At 48.5% G+C, this 18,268-nt stretch overlaps 1 protein-coding gene across 3 annotated transcripts; it reads right to left on the reverse strand.

Annotated features, from left to right (window-relative positions):
- Nucleotides 1–319: 319 nt before the first annotated feature.
- mfn2 (mitofusin 2) lies at nt 320–17,502 on the reverse strand. Of its 3 annotated transcripts, none has more exons than XM_023841601.2 (18): nt 17,430–17,502; nt 11,498–11,676; nt 11,188–11,323; nt 10,628–10,790; nt 8,911–9,035; nt 8,505–8,613; nt 8,315–8,422; nt 6,463–6,616; nt 6,043–6,110; nt 5,818–5,939; nt 5,267–5,393; nt 4,977–5,081; nt 4,636–4,738; nt 4,160–4,380; nt 3,821–3,976; nt 3,522–3,718; nt 2,709–2,843; nt 320–1,937 (listed from the first exon to the last, which is right to left on the reverse strand). In XM_023841601.2, exons 2-18 carry the CDS (start codon nt 11,670–11,672, stop codon nt 1,868–1,870), a joined length of 2,274 nt encoding a protein of 757 aa, XP_023697369.1. In that variant the 5' UTR covers nt 11,673–11,676; nt 17,430–17,502; the 3' UTR covers nt 320–1,867. The 3 variants fall into 3 exon arrangements, with proteins under 3 accessions (XP_023697369.1, XP_023697368.1, XP_023697370.1); XM_023841600.2 differs by having other exon boundaries at nt 17,074–17,461; XM_023841602.2 differs by lacking the exon at nt 17,430–17,502 and adding an exon at nt 15,471–15,948.
- Nucleotides 17,503–18,268: the final 766 nt, after the last annotated feature.

Genomic DNA, 18,268 nt, shown 5'->3' on the forward strand with positions numbered 1-18,268 from the left:
AAACGTGGCCAGTGAGAACTTTCTCTTTCCACAAACAATCAATTCAGAATTTAAAGATCTATAGATCGAGAGGCAGGTCATTGCTGCGGGAGCGCTGCTTGTCTGCGGTAAGGAGGCCGCTGGAGAGAACCTCCTCCGGCCGCCAGGAGACGGCGGGAAACACGGGGCCGGGACCAGCTTACTCAGAACCACTAGGCTATGTGGGTCTTGGACTTTGGGAGGAAGTAATTACATTCAGTGCGTTGCTTTTAGACAAGACTACCTGTAAATAGTACCTGGTTGGGGTATTTACAATAAATCAAGAACCACAAGTTTCCAGTTGCCGTTTCTAAATCTTTATTGTTTTCCTTACGTTTGGGATGACAAGGCAATGGGTTATAATGGGTTACTGAATGGTTATAATGGTTACTGAATACATGTTACAATCATACATGGACAGTGACTCGGTCAGAACAGACTCGGTATTGATTGGCGAAAAGTTACCAAAAGCAAAAATAGCCTACATCAATCAACACTTAATGCACGTTTTCATCTTGAAGACGTTTCGGGAGAATTTTAATCACTTCGTGCAGACCACCGATGCATTAAGAGGGGAAAAAAACAGCCACCACTGCACTTTAACAGCTTGAAGCTTTGTGCCACAGACCTGCCTTAAATATATTTGAGCTGAGGTTGATTTACTATAAACGAACGCTACAGAAACGGGCCATTTTTATAGGCCTACCTATTTAGCAAGTCTTGGGGAAAAAGCGTTGAGTCAAATTTTATTCGGATTTCCCTAAAACAGAGACCAGTAATTTGTCAATAGCTCACCGAATATATATAGTTAAAAAAATTAATCGTGATAACCCGTTTTGCAGCCCTTTACACATCAGTGGTGATCGTGTAACATCCATTCATTTATATTATGACCGATTTACTTGGAATTTAACATGGGGTTTAAAGAGATTTAGCTGGACTAAGCTCATTAATACGGTGCCCTTTCCCATGGAAAATGTTTTTTCCATATGCATAACTTTTACTTCTAAATACCATCTTAATGTCTTTCCGTCTTTTAAAAAAAGCGACTGCCCGATAAGGCTGACAATCCGACAATGAACAAGCTACCCAGGCTACCTTGCTACGTACATGACCGAAGCGCTACCGCTGTAACACGTGACCAATGCAAACACGCTGTACTAATGTCAATGGACGTGACACGAGGGCGGACGCCGCTTGTACAAATCGCGCATTGACGTTTCCAATGCGTGTTGTCTCCGACTTCACTACCATCTTAAGACGTGCACTGATCTCAAACAAATCGACGCCAAATGTTCCTTAAAATGCTCAATCAAGCGATCATCTCCACAATACAGGGTAAGGATACATCTTTAAAAAAAAAAAAAAAAAAAAAAAAAAAGGGAAAAAAAACGCAATTCTGCATGCAGGTATATTTAATATCAGTGCAGTCTAATAGCAAGACTTAATATTTTCAAGTGACATGAAAAAAGTAATTATAAATTATAAACTTTACAACTACAGCTGTAAATTTCAAATCATGTTTAAAGTTTTACAACAAAAAATGTATTTACATCTATGCTGATTCTTCCATCAGCCTATTACAGCTTAAAAGGCATCTTTATACGTAACGAAACTGGCAGAGAAAAAGCATTTTCTTGAGAAATTAATACCACACTGAATTGTATTTGGTATATTAATATTTTCCTCTAAAAGGCATGGATAAAATGTATTATCCTTCAAATGATGACAAAAACAAATATTTATACATTTACAGAAGTGGGGGTGTGGTGGAAATTAACAATAAAAAGTGCTTTCTAGAGCCTTCTTTGCAGTATGCGAACTGGTCCGAGACCGCTGACTAGTCCTCTTATCGCCCCTGCCGCAAGTACTGCTGGGTAAACATGTTCAGCTCGCTGTCCAGCCAGCCTGCTTTGTTCCTGAAGAGGGACAGTAAGAAAAGGTCATTAATATGGGAACGTGAACGTTAGGCTACAGCGTAGGGTAACGCAGCTACCAGCACTGTAAATTGCACGCAGACGGTGAGAAAGATTAGCGCGCAACAGTGCCTGCACGCGACACCTATCCACTAGAGGGCGCTGAAGTAGCAGTATCACACTAGTCACATTTCGCCTACTTGGGAAGGATGGAGCTGTGGCCAGAGTCAAACGACACCTTAGGTCTCATTTCAAAGCAGTCAGTCACTGCCCCATAGGTCAGCTACATTATCCATAGCCTCTTTGCTACATATATGCAAGAATTACAGGGACCACTTACTATGCCACTAACAGTACCTGCACCCCTAATAAAAGGGTATAGTCACCACAAACCTAACACTACTATAAACTCACCGTACAATACACCCATGTTACAAATCCAAATGCATTTTTAAAATATGGTCAATCATATACAGGACATTTGGAGTTCCTTCCATAATAAATGACCACAGCTCTGCTTCCCAACCTGGTCTTCAGGGACCCACATACAGTTCACGTTTCTGCTGCCTCCTAGGTAGCTGGCAGGGAGCAAAAATGTGGACAGTCCCTCCCAGCTCCCTGCTGGACAGTCTGTGGGCCCCCGAGGGCTGGGTTGGGCCACAGCTAATACTAAAGCTCACATTTTGTACAAGGCTTAGGGTAGGGGGGGACCTTGAGAGGTTTAACGGGGGGGGGGGGGCGTTGGGGAGGCAGGCTTCCATTAGCAGCCCTTACCGCAGCAGCTTGGCCTTGCTCTGCAGGGCATCCAGCAGCTCAATCTTCCTGTTCAAGTCCTTTATCTCATCTTCCAGGTTCTGCCGGGTCACGTCAACCTGCTGGCAGAGCTGAGCGAAGGTGCCCGCCAGCTCCCTGCAGAACACAGAGACAGACAGACAGACAGGAGACAGACAGACAGAGACAGACAGAGAAATGCCATCAGATGCAAGTCACAGGCTTCTAGTACTGATGGTTAAATGAAGCTTCATGAACCACTTCCTGTATTTTTTGACCCCACCTGGGAAAAAAAAATAAAAGTACTAAAGTTTGCGCCAAAGCTTTGAAAGAGCACCATCTAGTGGGGTAAAAAGATACAGGAAGTGGTTAATTAAGCTTCATTTAGCCATCAGAAGCAGCCCAAGTACTTTTAAATTCCTTTTCCCCCCATTATTAATAAATCATTGTCCATTTATTTCTGGGAACTATTTTATTACTGCAGATTTCTAAAGTATTACTGAAACCGAATGATCATTTTAGACGAATATGGTATTTTTTAACATTTTATTGGAAGAGTACTGTGTGTACACAGTACAATGAGGTCAAATGACAAAGAAATTAAATTAAATAATAAATATCAACACTCTGGGGAAAAAGTACTGAGGATTCCTTCTAGCAGGAATTCATAGTAATACAGAAATGTTGAAGGTTTTCTGACCGCATCTCCCAGTGCATCTGAGCAATCATGCAACAGAACTTAAAGAACTTCAGTTTGCCAAAGCCTGGCAGCTAACGCAGGCAGTGCAGTGCAGTGCAGTGCGGAGATATACTCACTGCTGGACCTGGTGGCTGCAATTGGAGCCAGTGTAGCTGACTATCAGCTGGAGCTTCTCGCTGGCGTAGTCCACGAACTGGCGCTTGAAGGCGCGCTCCTTCGCCTTGGTGGTCCAGGTGAGGCGCTCGTAGACGTAAAGCAGACCATACAGGCCGACAGAGAGGGCGATCAGCCGCCAGCCCACTGCCTTCCAGATCTGCGGCAGGGAGGGGGGGACAGGTGTGTCAGGGGAGCCGGGTCCCACCCCCAGTGGACGTCACTGCGTTACGGACATGGTGGGGCAGGACGCTTGTCTTACCACGCCCCCAACGACGATGATGCCCATGGACGTCCTGGAGGTGAGGGATGCCAAGCCTGTCACCATGGAGACCATGAGCTCCTCCTGGGTCATGGAGCCTTGGGGGTAGGGGGGCATGCTAGTGCTAACAGGGGTGATTGCCAGGGGGCGAGGTACCTGTGGGGGGGGGGGGGGGGGGGGGTAGGATTATTAGTTGATGGAATGATTTTCTATCCTATGGGATGAGTTACTATCTGCCTGGTGTGGTTCATCAGAGACCAGGTGGGATGGAAAACCAGCTGGACACCGGCACTCCGGGTCAGGGCTGCCTACCTCTGCTCTAGGGGGTAGAACTCGTACCTGGTCGTTATACCCCATGAGGGCACGGCGCGTGTTCTTGGGCCCCAGAAAGCGGTTGACAAGCATGGTCCAGCCCAGGGAGAAGTGGAAGCCGATGTCCTCCTGGAAGTCGCTGCACAGCTTGTCGCAGTTGAGGTCGTAGCTCAGGCTGAAGCACTGTCGGGGCACCAGCTTGTCCACCTGCTCCCTGGCCACCAGGGGCAGCAGAGGCTTCAGACCCTCTGGGGAGCGAGAGGCGCGGTCAGATCGGCAGCACCGGTGTCGTCTGTACATCAAGGCCATTGCTTAAAACACCTCGGGCCAATATTACGTGCTAATGGCAGTCCGCTTCATATCCACCCTACTCCTAAACCAAGCAGCTAGTTGACTCCGCTCATTACAGATACCATATAAACTCCACAAGACTACACACCGACCCCGACAGAACCAATCAGAAAGCAGCATATTAGCACCCCGCCCCCTGCAGGCAGACCGACCTATCATCTCGCTCTGTGTCGTCTGCAAGGCGGAGCTGATGGCAGAAGAGCACCTCTCCGACATATTCCGGCCCAGGCCCTCCTCAATGTGCCTGTGAAGCTCCTGCAGGAAGGGAGAAGCTTCTGGAAAACTGCAAGCATACCTGCACATACCTGCTACGCACACAGACTGAAATGCACTCTGCTTGTGTTTAAAAAGGACATCAGGCAGGAATTCCACAGCTGGAGGCCAACACCAGCCAGTCAAAACACATGGAATCTGAAAGCCCCTCAGTTCCCTTCCGCAAAAATGGCATCTAAAGCTGCCCACATTGGATGGCACTGGAAGGTGAGGTACTTACATTCTTATACACCTTCAGCACCACCTGGGAGGGGTGGAAGTCCATGTGGAACTCATCCACCAGCACAAAGAGACGCCTGATCTCTTCTGCCATGGCGTTAGACACCTTTGGAATGTCGGAAAGAGAGGGAGGTCAAAAGGGGCTTGGTTTTAGAGCAAGGAGGCAGGATCCATCCATCAACACTTAGCATCCTCACACAGGCACTCTTGAGCGCGCTCTTTGCAGCAGCGCCCCCGTGTGGCCATGTCACTCGCACGCTCCAGCCGCTTTGGACGACAGAGTCGCCTCACCTGCTTCTCCACCTCCTCTGTGATGCACCTGATCTTGTTCTTGCAGTCCAGTGTGAGAAGGTCTAGCTGCTTCTCGATGAACTCCACCCGGTCCTGGCGCTCCTCTTTGGTCTCCAGGCAGTGAATCCTACACACACACACACACACACACACACACACACACACACACACACACACACAAACACACACTTTTCATCTTTGTTTATTGTAGTACAAAACAATCCCATTCCTAGGCTAAGTGGCAATTTTAGATTAAGGTTATAAAAACAGGCCAGTACTTTATAACATAAAGTACTCCAGACGTTTACATAGCTGTCAATCTTAAAGTACTCCCTAATTACTCCTGGGGTTTCCCCGTTACCTGCTGAACAGGCCCTATGGCAACCGCATGTGTAGCTTATTTAACCTCATTGTATGTCAACTGATGAATGAGATGTTTTATGTTTCACTGTTGTCTTCTGAACTCTTGTGTAGATTGTAAGCATTGTGCCAAGACAAATATGTAAGTGCACAGTATTTAGCCAGCAGACGTCGTCCATCCAGCCACCCACCTCTGCTCCTGTGCTGCCACGTGCACCGAGTCCATGATGAGGCGCAGAGTCTCGGAGATCTGCTTGGCCCGCACCGTGTGCTGCTCGAATTTGGTCTTCACTGCCGACTGCGAGATGCACTCCTGCCATAGACAGCCCAACACAGGACGTCACGTCAGCTGAGGGTCTCCCGGCCTTCGAACCCCCCCTACTCCACCCCTCACGGCCGGGTCTCAGCCTACTGACCTCAAACCGCCTCTCGAAATTCTGGAACTCGAACATCCGTGCCTGAAAGCCTTCAGCGAGAGCCCCTCCTGCACACAAACACATTTACTGGAAACTCAGTCGTTATGTGTCCACACCCTACAAAATATGCATGCCAGCAACTGGGGCATTCAACTTAGTTCCTTAACCAGAGATACAGCCAGTCATGCAGTTTCCATAACCGCTAATGCAGCACTGGGTTACTATGTCAGCCTGGAGCTAATCCCAGGGAATGGGGGGGGGGGGGGGGGGTCAGGGGGGACACCCTGGATCGGATGGCAGTCCATCGCAGGACACACATGTACACAAAACTCAATATTAAAGCTCCAGCACTAAGGGACACCTCGATTAGCGTAGCGCCAAATTACTCAAACGGTTACTCAAACTTTGGCGGCGGGGTACCTGCTTCCGGCATGCCCTGGGCCTTCTGGATCCGCGCCTGCAGCACCTCCTTCGCCGACACGAAGAAGATGCGGTCGCTGGCCTGGCCGCGGTCCACCACTCCCAGCTCGTCTACCAGGAAGCTGGTGCAGCGGTCCATGTGCTGCCGCCTGACCTGCAGGGGGAGCCGTGCCACTAACTTTTAAAATGAGAAGATGCAGCTCGCGGGGACATGCGAGGCGGCCGCGGTCTGCAGGGACGCCGAAACCGAGCCACGCGGGTCGCAGGCTCCTGTACCAGGGGACCGTCAGCAAACTCCACCCACCAGATCTCTTTGTATGTCCGACACGCATCTCTCTGAAACGCAGTCAAGTGTCTGAACACACCTCAGGCGCGCACCAGCACACACAGACGCGCGTCGACACCAGACTGACTGAACACTCGGACTGCGACGTCCAGAGTCCCGCCATTCCAGCGAGGCACTGAAGCGGCCGGCTCCTTTAAGCAAATCACTCTGTTTCTGGGCCTGTGACTGAGAGCTTAAGTCCCTGCAGCCCCCCCACCCCACAGACACCACCCCCCCCGGTCAGCAAACTGCAGTCAGGGAGCGTGGGAGAAACACAGAAGTGCTCTGTCTCGCAGAGGGCGGATTAGATCATATGAACGTCGGCACTTTAGAGCCAGGGCTGGCAGTCTGTCTCAATGGGCGCGTCCCAAATCACAGACTTATTTGTAGCAGGAGAAATATACTGTATTGGCCTGAACGTAAGATGACTCCAATTATAAAACAACCCCCCACCCCTTTTACAGCAGCTGTTTTTGGAAAAAGGATTTCGGAATACCAAATCTTACCTTTATAAAGAAAAATAATAACATTTCAAAGGAACATACAAGAACCAGATAAAAAGCAACCACAGGAAAGTGTTTAAACAGCAAACACTGCATAAAAAAACAAAAGAATGTTTTCGACGCAGCAAACCCACATAAAATACAAGAAAAACATTGCGGCAAGTGGCTGAATAATTTCAATAAGCAAGTTAACAGCCTTTAAATTGAAAGGTCACTCCATTAACAGCCTACTAGCAACACCACAGACGGGGAAGGCGAAATTTACACGCACCAACCACACACGCAATATACAATTACGATATTTACAATTAACACAGATACGCATTAATTTACACTATTTAAAGACACGCATAATGTGGTGCAAAGCATGTCAATAACTGCATAATTAGTCCTGCTGGCCAACCTCACGGCGTCACATAATATCAGCCAATCGAGGACAGTGGGTGGGATTATGTCAGCCAATTGTGGACAGTGGGTGGGATTATGAAGCGTGTAACCAATGGATGCTATTCTATCCCGTAAGGCCCCTAGAGCCGCAACCAGTGATGTTGCAGTCAGAAATTATTATCAAGATGATAGAGCAAGTGCCCTCTGTACTAATTTAAGTACTAAAACAAAGGCCAGTTACACAAGTCGACTCAAAAATGTATTTTTTCCACTGATAGTTTAACAGTTTTTAACTTTTGTGACCTTGGTAAACATCCAGGTCGACGGTATCCAGGTAATATCCAAGAACCAGGTAATATTTAAGATGGTGACCGCAGTGTGTCTGAATGCATGCATACTGCTCTCATGCATACATACAGTACATACTACATACTGACAAACCAGTAGTAGGCTTCTAATCAAATTCAGTACATACTGAGAAGGTATGCCATTTTAGACATGCCCTTTGTTCAGCATTAGATACTGGGTGCATAAGCAGGCCCTGCTAAATAGCTTCAAGTGAAACGACACTAGCTAGGATGTGAAGGACAGACAAGACCCAACGTAGGTGGGTGGTAGCGACAGGGAGCCAGCGTACCTCCTCCATGTACTCCTGCTCGGAGGCTGACGCGTCCCAGCGGTTGTTCAGGACGAAGATGTTGGGCCGGGAGAGGCGTTCATTCACTTTGTGGAAAAACGACTTCTCCTATAAGACAACGAGTGCGTGCATGTCAGACAGAGCTGGGGGCCTGATGCTGGAGGGGGTGGGGGGTTGGGGGTGGGCTCACCGTCTGCATCAGCGTGGACTCAGAGTTGGCCACCAGGACGAACACGTCGGCATCCAAGCAGAACTTGTCGATCCAGCTGTCCAGCTCGGTGGTGACGTCGATGCCGGGACTGGAGAACGACAGGAACGAGGTCGTGTCAACCACACCGTTAACTATCACAAAGTCAAGAACATACATAACTTTAAGCCATAGCATGTTAGTTCTACATATCAAGGGCAGTGGATTAGGGACATCTGCCATATGGATATAGGAACAAATCCCACGAGGAAGCAGAAATAAAAAAAAAAAAAAAGAACTGAGCAGCGGAAAAAGGTGAGCCCAGTTTCTGAATCACAGCTGTCATGTGTATGTAGCTTTGGAAAAAAAAACATGAAAATGAAATGACGGAGCTGGGGGGGGGGCTGACCTGTCCATTAGCACAAGGTCGTCTCTCAGCAGTGCGCACTTGGCTTTAGGCCACATGACAGAGACCATGCTGCCGGCATCCAGGTGCTCATCCTGGTGCAGGGCGTGGGCCAGGTGATTCACCGTCTGCCAGACACACACAGCGGGAGGGGGGTCAGCTCAGAGGCAGGGGGGGACATGAACACATAACAGGTGACAGAGATTCAGGCTGCCAGAGGGCCACAGAATCACCCCCCTCTCACACAAACTCATTTGTAATTAATGGGAAGAGTAAAGATCTATAAATCAGTTTATGTGGAGTGAATTATTCTTAAATGTCACCTGTGGGAGCAAACGTGAGGATATATCAGACTAACAGATATGCTGGAGGACTTCCTGGTGTGGAACCGCAAGAGAAAGGCATCCAACAGACAGGCCCAATCAGACACAGAGGCCCTGGAAGTACAGCAGTCCAACAGACAGGCCCAATCAGACACAGAGGCCCTGGATGTACAGCAGTCCAACAGACGGACCCAATCAGACACAGAGGCCCTGGATGTACAGCAGTCCAACAGACGGTCGCAATCAGACAGAGGCCCTGGATGTACAGCAGTCCAACAGACAGACCCAATCAGACACAGAGGCCCTGGATGTACAGCAGTCCAACAGACGGCCCCAATCAGACACAGAGGCCCTGGATGTACAGCAGTCCAACAGACGGACCCAATCAGACACAGAGGCCCTCGATGTACAGCAGTCCAACAGACAGGCCCTATCAGACACAGAGGCCCTGGATGTACAGCAGTCCAACAGACGGGCCCAATCAGACACAGAGGCCCTGGATGTACAGCAGTCCAACAGACAGGCCCTATCAGACACAGGCCCCCGATGATATAGCAGTTCAATAGATGCCCCTATCAGACACAAGGCCCTGGCAATATAGCAGTCCAACAGACTGTCCTTTCAGACCCAGGGCCGCAGCGGTAGAGCCCTCAGTGCTACAGGCCTTAGTTCTGACTACGTGAGCAGAGGCATGAGTGCCAGAGGTGTCTGAAACATCCTGTGCTATTTTTGGACGCTCCAATACACCATGACCGTTTAGACACGTGCGGCACGGAATCTGTGCATCTGGAGAATGGCTCCCTCAGCAACCAGAGCGTCACCGAGGAGACCAGGCCGAACCTTTCGGGACTGAGGGGGGGGGGGATCTATCCCAACGACCTCACGGCCAAACTGCCAAGACGAGAGCTGCTAACCAGCGAAAGCTGCAGGGGAAATGCAGCTAAAACATAAAAGGGAAGGAATTCAGGAAGTCTGTGTCAAACAATGCAGGGGGGAGGGGGGGGGGGCAGACAGATGTGAGCCCTTCGCCCCATCCCACCCCCACCAGGCAGGGAGATAAAGGTTCTAAGTAAATGCTGCCATTATAGCCCCCCTCCAACCAGCTCACAGAGATACAGACAGAAGGCCAGGAGTCTGATATAAAACAGCTGCCCCCCCCCATCGTGTGTCCATGTACAGCACGCACCCCACATCCTCCATGAGTCCATTCCACAGGAGCTGAGAAGCGGTTATAAAGCAGGTTTGAGGTGAGGGCCAAACTAGTAGCTCTATAGGTAGAATTTCACAACCCCCCTCCCACCCACCCCAAACAAAGCCTTTATCAACCAATAACAGGATGAAAAGCTTTCCTCGGACACGTGGTACGATGGCCGCCGCCGCCAGACGCCGGAGCTCACCTTGACGCTCTTGCGCTCCTCCGAGCCCTCGGTGAGCAGGAAGGCGTCGTTGCCGTCTGTGCCCTCTACCCGCAGGAAGCAGTTGGTGGTGTGGCCGATTCCCGACGGCAGCACCTTGTCCCAAAGCATGGCGTTGATCACAGAGCTCTTGCCGTTGCTCGTCCTGTGGACAGGAAGCTCGCACAGTCAGCGACCAAGACGGCTAACCGGGAGGTTGCTGGTTCGAGTCCCAGGATATAACAACGTTTAGCAAAGGGCTTAAACTAAACAGTCACTTGTAATTAGTTCAAAAACGGTATTTATTTTTTCAAAAGAGCATTTTATTCATTTAGCAGATGCTTCAACTGAAAGACAAATTTTATATGTAAAACTACACCAACATTTATAGAAAAATATGGTCCTTGTTGCCAGTCTTAACGAAAGATATGCTGGCTAATAGCATACTGAAGTACCTGGAGGCGGGGCTAATGACCTTGGAAGACTGAACAGCTATGAGAGCACAGCATTAGCATTACCCGTGACACGGCTGCTCTCGCTACCGTGTGGCAGAACTCCCATACCTGCCAAAAAAGGCCACTTTCATGTGCCTCCGGGCCAGAACCTCTCCGATGCCGGCCACCTTGGAGAGATATCCCCGCACCTCCGTCACCTGCTCCTCCGTGGTGATGGGGTCCAGCTCCTCATTTTTGTAGGTCTCTGCGTGACACACACACACAGGTACAAATGCAGGGGCAGGTCACACATACATAAACAAAAGCTGCAGCATTGGCAGGAAGCAGCTCTACCAAGACTGAAAGATACATTACGAACCAGCGCGATAAGACAAGCAAAAAGGCCATTATGAGATGTGGGCGGCCCCAGACGCCTCACCCTGCAGGAACGTAGAGCTCTCCTTGATGTAGGCGCCCAGCTGCTCGAAGATGCCATTGATCTTCTTCTTGGCCGTGACGAAGTGCTTCAGGGGGGAAGCGTTCACCTCTGCCATTAGTCTCTTGTCCTTCTTGCCAACAGCGGTGGTGTTGGAGCGTGAGAAAACCAAAGACATCTCACTGCAGGAGAAGAGAGGTCTTCAGGCATGGCAAGAGGGCACTACACCAGCGTTTCTCAACCCGGGTCTCGGGGAACCCCAGACAGTCCACGTTTTTGTTCCCTCTTAGCTCCCTACCAGACAGTCCACGTTTTTGTTCCCTCTTAGCTCCCTACCAGACAGTCCACGATTTTGTTCCCTCTTAGCTCACTACCAGACAGTCCACGCTTTTGCTCCCTCTTAGCTCCCTACCAGACAGTTCACGCTTTTGCTCCCTCTTAGCTCCCTACCAGACAGTCCACGCTTTTGCTCCCTCTTAGCTCCCTACCAGACAGTCCACGTTTTTGCTCCCTAACAGACAGTCCACGCTTTTGCTCCCTAACAGACAGTCCACGCTTTTGCTCCCTCTTAGCTCCCTACCAGACAGTCCACGTTTTTGCTCCCTAACAGACAGTCCACGTTTTTGCTCCCTCTTAGCTCCCTACCAGACAGTCCACGTTTTTGCTCCCTAACAGACAGTCCACGTTTTTGCTCCCTAACAGACAGTCCACGTTTTTGCTCCCTCTTACCTCCCTACCAGACAGTCCACATTTCTGCAAAACGGGATTAGGGTTGAGAAACACTCCAGCAGACACTCCCTGAGGCGACAACATGCTCTGTGATATGAAGTGTAACTGCTTCATAGTGATGAAGTCACAGTAAATTATGTGTAAAAACAGCTTGGCTATATCACTGGGGTTATTAAATTCATGGGAGTCTGGAACCTCTAACAGTGACATTAGAATTACAGACCCTGTATGTTAAACCCAAAACCTGCTGAGCAAGCGAAGAGTGAACCTTAAATCAGGGCTGAAATTTTCTCCTGTAGCACAGTAAGCAGAATGAACCTCAAATGGAATATGAGAAAAGGCATTTCATGCAACTGCATTAAACAGACAGGGAAACGAAACAATGAAACCAAGCTTCCAAAGCCTACAAATAAACCGGAAAAATGTGAATCAAAACCAGACAAAGAATTCACTGAATATTGGACACAATACAATCACAGCTCTCAGAAACATGTTGCTGGTTGCCTCAGGGATTTTCAGTCAATGTGCACGCACACGCGCACACACGCGCACACACGCGCACACACGCGCACACACGCGCACACACGCGCACGCACACGCGCGCACACACACACGCGCGCGCACACACGCGCGCACGCACACACGCGCGCACGCACACACACACACACACACACACACGCACACACACACACACGCGCACGCACGCGCACACACACACACACACACACGCGCGCGCACACACACGCGCGCACACACACGCGCGCACACACACACGCGCACACACACACGCGCACACACACACGCGCACACACACACGCGCACACACACACGCGCACACACACACGCGCACACACACACACACACACACACACTGCACAGTAGAGCCCACTCCATCATACGTGACCCCCCCACACCCATCAAACAGCCTGTTCACTCCCTTACATCTGAAAGAAGGTTCCGGAGGATTCCACCCACCACCACCAAACTCTGAAAGATTATTTCCTCCAGGTTGTCAGACTTCTCAGCTCCCCCCCCCCAGCCCCCCAGCCCATAAACACTGAGAAATGCTCATTCACACTACTATTAGCTATTAGCACAGCCTATTTATTTCTATTCTTTGTTCTGTATTTTTGTATGAATGTATGAATTGTGTAGCGTTCTCTGTTCTAAATTCATTTTTAATAATCTTATTAATTTTATTCTTTGTTATTCTCCAGCCAGGATTTATCGTTCTGTGTTTGTCTATCAGCTGTTACTTGTTCTGGCTCTGTGCTGCTCCAGAGAAACACGGTTCCGTTTCACACGTGCAAAATGACATTAAAGTGCCTTGACCCGATTTCACATGACACGCCGTCCCCTATGAAGTTTCAAGTCTGGAGCTCACCGGACATTTTTGGAAGGTGAGAGCGACCCCAGGATTGCCGGAGCCACCTCTCACCTCCAACTGTGTCACAGTCGTCTAGGTCTAAGTCACATGCACGTGGTGAGGGTCCTGAGACACGTGCCAGAGACGCACGTGTTATAAAGGCTTTATCAGCACAAGCAGGGCAGAGCCACTGCCTATTGGTCACTGGGCTGGCCTGCACTCACCCTGGCTACCTTCCGAGCCAAAAATAACCTGAACAGAAAAAATATCTTAGTCCAGCTCAACATTAAACTGGAAAAAACAACTCAAAAACATAAAATCAAAAGGAAGGACTTTTGTGAAGTCAATGTAAGTTGATGTTTATAAACATGGCCGAAATCATCCACCCATCCATCTGCTTTTCAATACAGGCTGGTGGAGAGCTGGGAAACTAGGAGACACCCTGGGTGGGATGCCAGTCCATTGCCGGGCACGGGGCAGGAGACACCCTGGGTAGGATGCCAGTCCATCGCCGGGCACAGGGCAGGAGGCACCCTGGGTGGGATGCCAGTCCATCGCCGGGCATGGGGCAGGAGGCACCCTGGGTGGGACGCCAGTCCATCGCCGGGCAGGAGACACCCTGGGTAGGATGCCAGTCCATTGCCGGGCAGGAGACACCCTGGGTAGGATGCCAGTCCATTGCCGGGCACACACACTGACAAGCTATTAGCAATTTAGTCGCACTTCTATGAGCTGCAGAAGGAATCTGGAGGAACTCAGACAAAGAGCAGAGGTGGAATTTGAAGCCTGGAGGTGCCAAATTAGGTGAGTTACTGCTCGTCAACATGCTCAAAAATTAACCTATATCTGTGTACGTTAATGAGCTGCTTGGGAATGGAACCACAGTGACAAGTGTAGGCTGTGCTTGAATAGCAGGACTGCTGGAAACAAAGCAGAACAAAAAAAATCCTCAGCTAATATCCACTGGTTGATGTCGCCATCAATCATCATACTGGAAAGACTTGTGTGTTTTGCAAACAAAAGTACCTACAGCATTCCAAAGTCTAATCCTGACAAAGGCAACCTGCCCGGCAGAGAGACGCCCGTCTGAGCGGGCTGAACACACTGTTCACATGTTCACTTCTTTTTCCTTCGGTTGCTCAAACAGACACATTACACAACGAGTCAGATGGCACATAAACCTATAAACGGATAGTTTTTCCTCCCTGCCCCCACCTTTAAACTCAATATGACCACTTTGAAGTGTTTTAACCCCAATTTGGAGAAAAAAATAAAAAAAAATACAGGAAGTTCACAGTCCCTAAAGAGAATCACACTCAGCCAATTTGCGTGCCTGAAGTCCAGGCAAAAAAAAAGACACTGATCTGAAATCAACGCATCGGAGTCAGTCACTCTTGTCTAAAAGACCCAAGAGTGGTCTTCGCATGACTGCTGTGTCCTTCACCAAACTCGGGATTCGGTAGGGAGGGGGTCCGTCACCGATACCCAGCGCCCACCCCCAGTGGACATATTAAACCCCCAGCAGTAACCCCTAAAAATGGCCGTCAGGCTGGCCCCCGACAAGAGGCACTAAGAGAAGAAAAACAGAGGTTTCTCCAGCTGGATTCAAGGCAGAATGGAGACAATCACCCACACGAGCAGCTGACGCGACCCACAAACGTGCGCTACCTTAGCATGTAGCCACCGTGATTCCTCACAGACAGTACGCTTGATAAGAGAGCGAAGCCTGTCAAGTCAGTAAAGCAGGCATGCACTAGACAATGGGCTATGGTCCAGATGCCACATTGCTTGATAGACACTGACAGTAACCTTCTCTCTCAGCAATCTGCGTGCCGGTTCCACTTCAGAGCAAACTAATGCGTGGCCTTCGTTTAACCTCACCTTGGTCGTTCTGCAACCTCTCAAAAAAAAAAAAAAAAAAAAGCAGCTTCTATTCTTCTGCTTCTTCTGGCCAAAATATGTCCGAACCAGGAGTCACTGCACATACCAAGTGATCGTCCCCAAACTCAGGAACATCGCCTCCTTTTTATCCAGCAGCACAGACACACCGGTGGAGGATGAGACACCAAAAGCAGATTCGCAGGGGCCTCTATGACTCTGCCATTAGCTTGCACTGCTCCAGAGTCCTGCCCTCCTGCACGCAGAGAAACCACCCCCCCCACACACCCCCACCAGCCTGTGCGGGATATTAATGTGGGGAAGGCACACAGGACGGGCTCCTGTTGCAGCACATGAACACACACCCCTTCAGCGTTGTATAACAGTAAAACTAAATACTGCTCTTTATTGGTCCTTGTCTGAAAGGCCTGCCATAACTCACCTTCATGAAACACGAAGTATGGTTTTGCACATGCTTCCTAATCTCACAATTATTATTATCATTATATATATTATCATTCATATCAATATTATTATTAACAACAGCAATTTACCGATAATATTCTTTGTTTTAAACCTTTAAATATTTGTATTGCTTACTTGATGCTTTTATCTAAGTTCTTTACCAATTTATCCGACAGTATATTTTACTGAACATTCGTCCCATGCACCACAGCGCCCGTTGCCCTGACTTCACTCACACACCTGACTGAATACAGCCATTCGAGTAATTCACTTCCCATGATCATCGTTATTTTTGGACGAGTTGTGCAGTCTCCGCGAGAAATAAGAAATACGTACATAACCCCGGATTAGGGTGTTGCGACACTGTCTTCTCTGCTGTTTTATTCAATTTAATTTAATGATAAAAAAATCATTAGCGCAGACAGTCGCATGAGCCTCGCATCTCTATAGTAACGTGCGTTTAAACGACATTGACTGATCGCGCATTTTTAACCGGCTGACAGACAAGGCCTGGAGTTAAAGGCTGGGCATTATGCCTGCAAGGTCACCAACAGCTAGTATAAGCGAACGATTGCTGCTGAATATACCGACAGTCGGTGAAACTGAAAACGTTAAATGTTTGGGTTTGTTTGTAAGCGGCTGATGAAAGAAAACAGGCTCGGATTTAGCTGCCCTGTGCGGCCCTTAGGTACAAGCCGGGACCAAACCGACCGGCCAAAGGCGACACGGCACGGCCCGACCAGGCAGAATAGCCCTGTGGTATTTATACAGCAGGAACGGCCTTATCCATTACCCACTGGATATATTCAACAACGGTGCACCTATCCGTTTCCTTACTATTTAGACTATACACGGGTCCATGTTCTAAACATGCAGCAGCCACACCTAACAACGCCGCAAGTTGTATTCGTCACATACAAATACAACGACGAGAAACATCAACCCCCAGTTAAATTACCTAGTCGTAAATTGATAAGGTGCTTGTTAACTGTAATCCAAGCGTAAATCATAATGCACATTCAAAGTGCGCAACTACGCATGCTGACATCAACCTAATACTTAGTAAACTGCTGCGGCAATTAGCAGCAATGGCTCGCTGCTATGTACAAAGATGGGAAGATGACACATTACAGAAACTTACCTGAAGGGATGAGGTTCCGATCATACGTTCTGCATCTTGTCTCCCGATCTGCACTAAAAACGCGAAGCCCGATTAACGCAATTCGGCATTAAGGCACTTAACGTGATTAGCGACTTTGCCGCGGTAAGAGGAATCAAGCAGCGTGCTTGGCGGTGCAGTAAAGTACGAAAGCGCAACCTGTCAGCGAGAAACGGTTTGAATAAATAAGGCACCTTTAAAATGAGGTACAGGTTCCAAAGTAAGTACTGATAATGAAATAAATTACAAAACGATACACGATTACTTTCTCCTAACAATTACTTGTACACGATTACTTTCTCCTAACAACAGCTGACAAGTACAACCACCTACTTCACCTTCATCACGTCATCTTCAAAGCGACGAGCTACGCCATCTCAGAGCACCGAGATTCTTCTTCGTGGGATTCCCACAAACGGTTTGTCATAAATTTGAATGTCCTTTAGCCCCATCTAGTGTACTGGAGTATCCAAGCGGTCCGATTAGAGAACTCAACAGAAATTACACTTTAATCTAGGCATATGATCAGGGTCGTCTCTAGAGATTTTGGGCCCCATGAAACATGTTATATTGGGCCCACGACCCAGACCAATCACATTATGTTCCAAAATTGTTATGGCCCCTTGGAATTGTCCTAACATTCCCCTCCCTCATAGTGCATCTGCGAATAATACTGAAAAATCATCATGACTGGATTGAGAGTACAACACCATTTTCCCTATTCCCTTCAGTTTGGTAGCTTCTGCTAGGCATAATTACAATACAGTATTACACGAATACTACACTACACAACTATAGACTTGAAGCCAAAACATCCTCTATGAGTTATTAAAAATCATCAGTGTTATTTCATATTTTAAAATACAACATAACCACCCGGCCCTCAGCAAACACTGTTGCAGCATGTCCCCCCTGCACCCCACGCTTCAGAGAACACATCTTCATTCCGTAGGCAGTTAAGACTGCAAAGACCCCCTAACACTAAACCCAGTAGATACCTCTCAACCCTGCACTGCTGCTTTTACCGCAACTTTTACTAATTTGCTGAGAATAAAGTGGGATTTTTGTTGCGCAGTCTCTCTCACTGTTATAAATAGCAAAAATTGCAAATTCTCAGATCACACAGTGTTGCACTGGTTTTCTAGTTCACCGTCGCTGTAGTGTTTGAACAATTTAA

The sequence above is a fragment of the Paramormyrops kingsleyae genome, chromosome 6 (genome assembly GCF_048594095.1).
Source record: "Paramormyrops kingsleyae isolate MSU_618 chromosome 6, PKINGS_0.4, whole genome shotgun sequence".
Lineage (NCBI taxonomy): Eukaryota > Metazoa > Chordata > Actinopteri > Osteoglossiformes > Mormyridae > Paramormyrops > Paramormyrops kingsleyae.

What these genes read in the sequence shown, in the direction of transcription:
- mfn2 (XM_023841601.2), bottom strand. Translation starts at nt 11,672, where the DNA reads ATGTCTTTGGTTTTCTCACGCTCCAACACCACCGCTGTTGGCAAGAAG. An exon ending in TGCTGAAGGTGTATAAGAAT is followed by an intron (nt 4,739 to 4,976) that starts GTAAGTACCTCA and finishes CCCTTCCTGCAG; the next exon opens with GAGCTTCACAGGCACATTGA. An exon ending in AGCAAGGCCAAGCTGCTGCG is followed by an intron (nt 1,938 to 2,708) that starts GTAAGGGCTGCT and finishes GTCCCTCTTCAG; the next exon opens with GAACAAAGCAGGCTGGCTGG.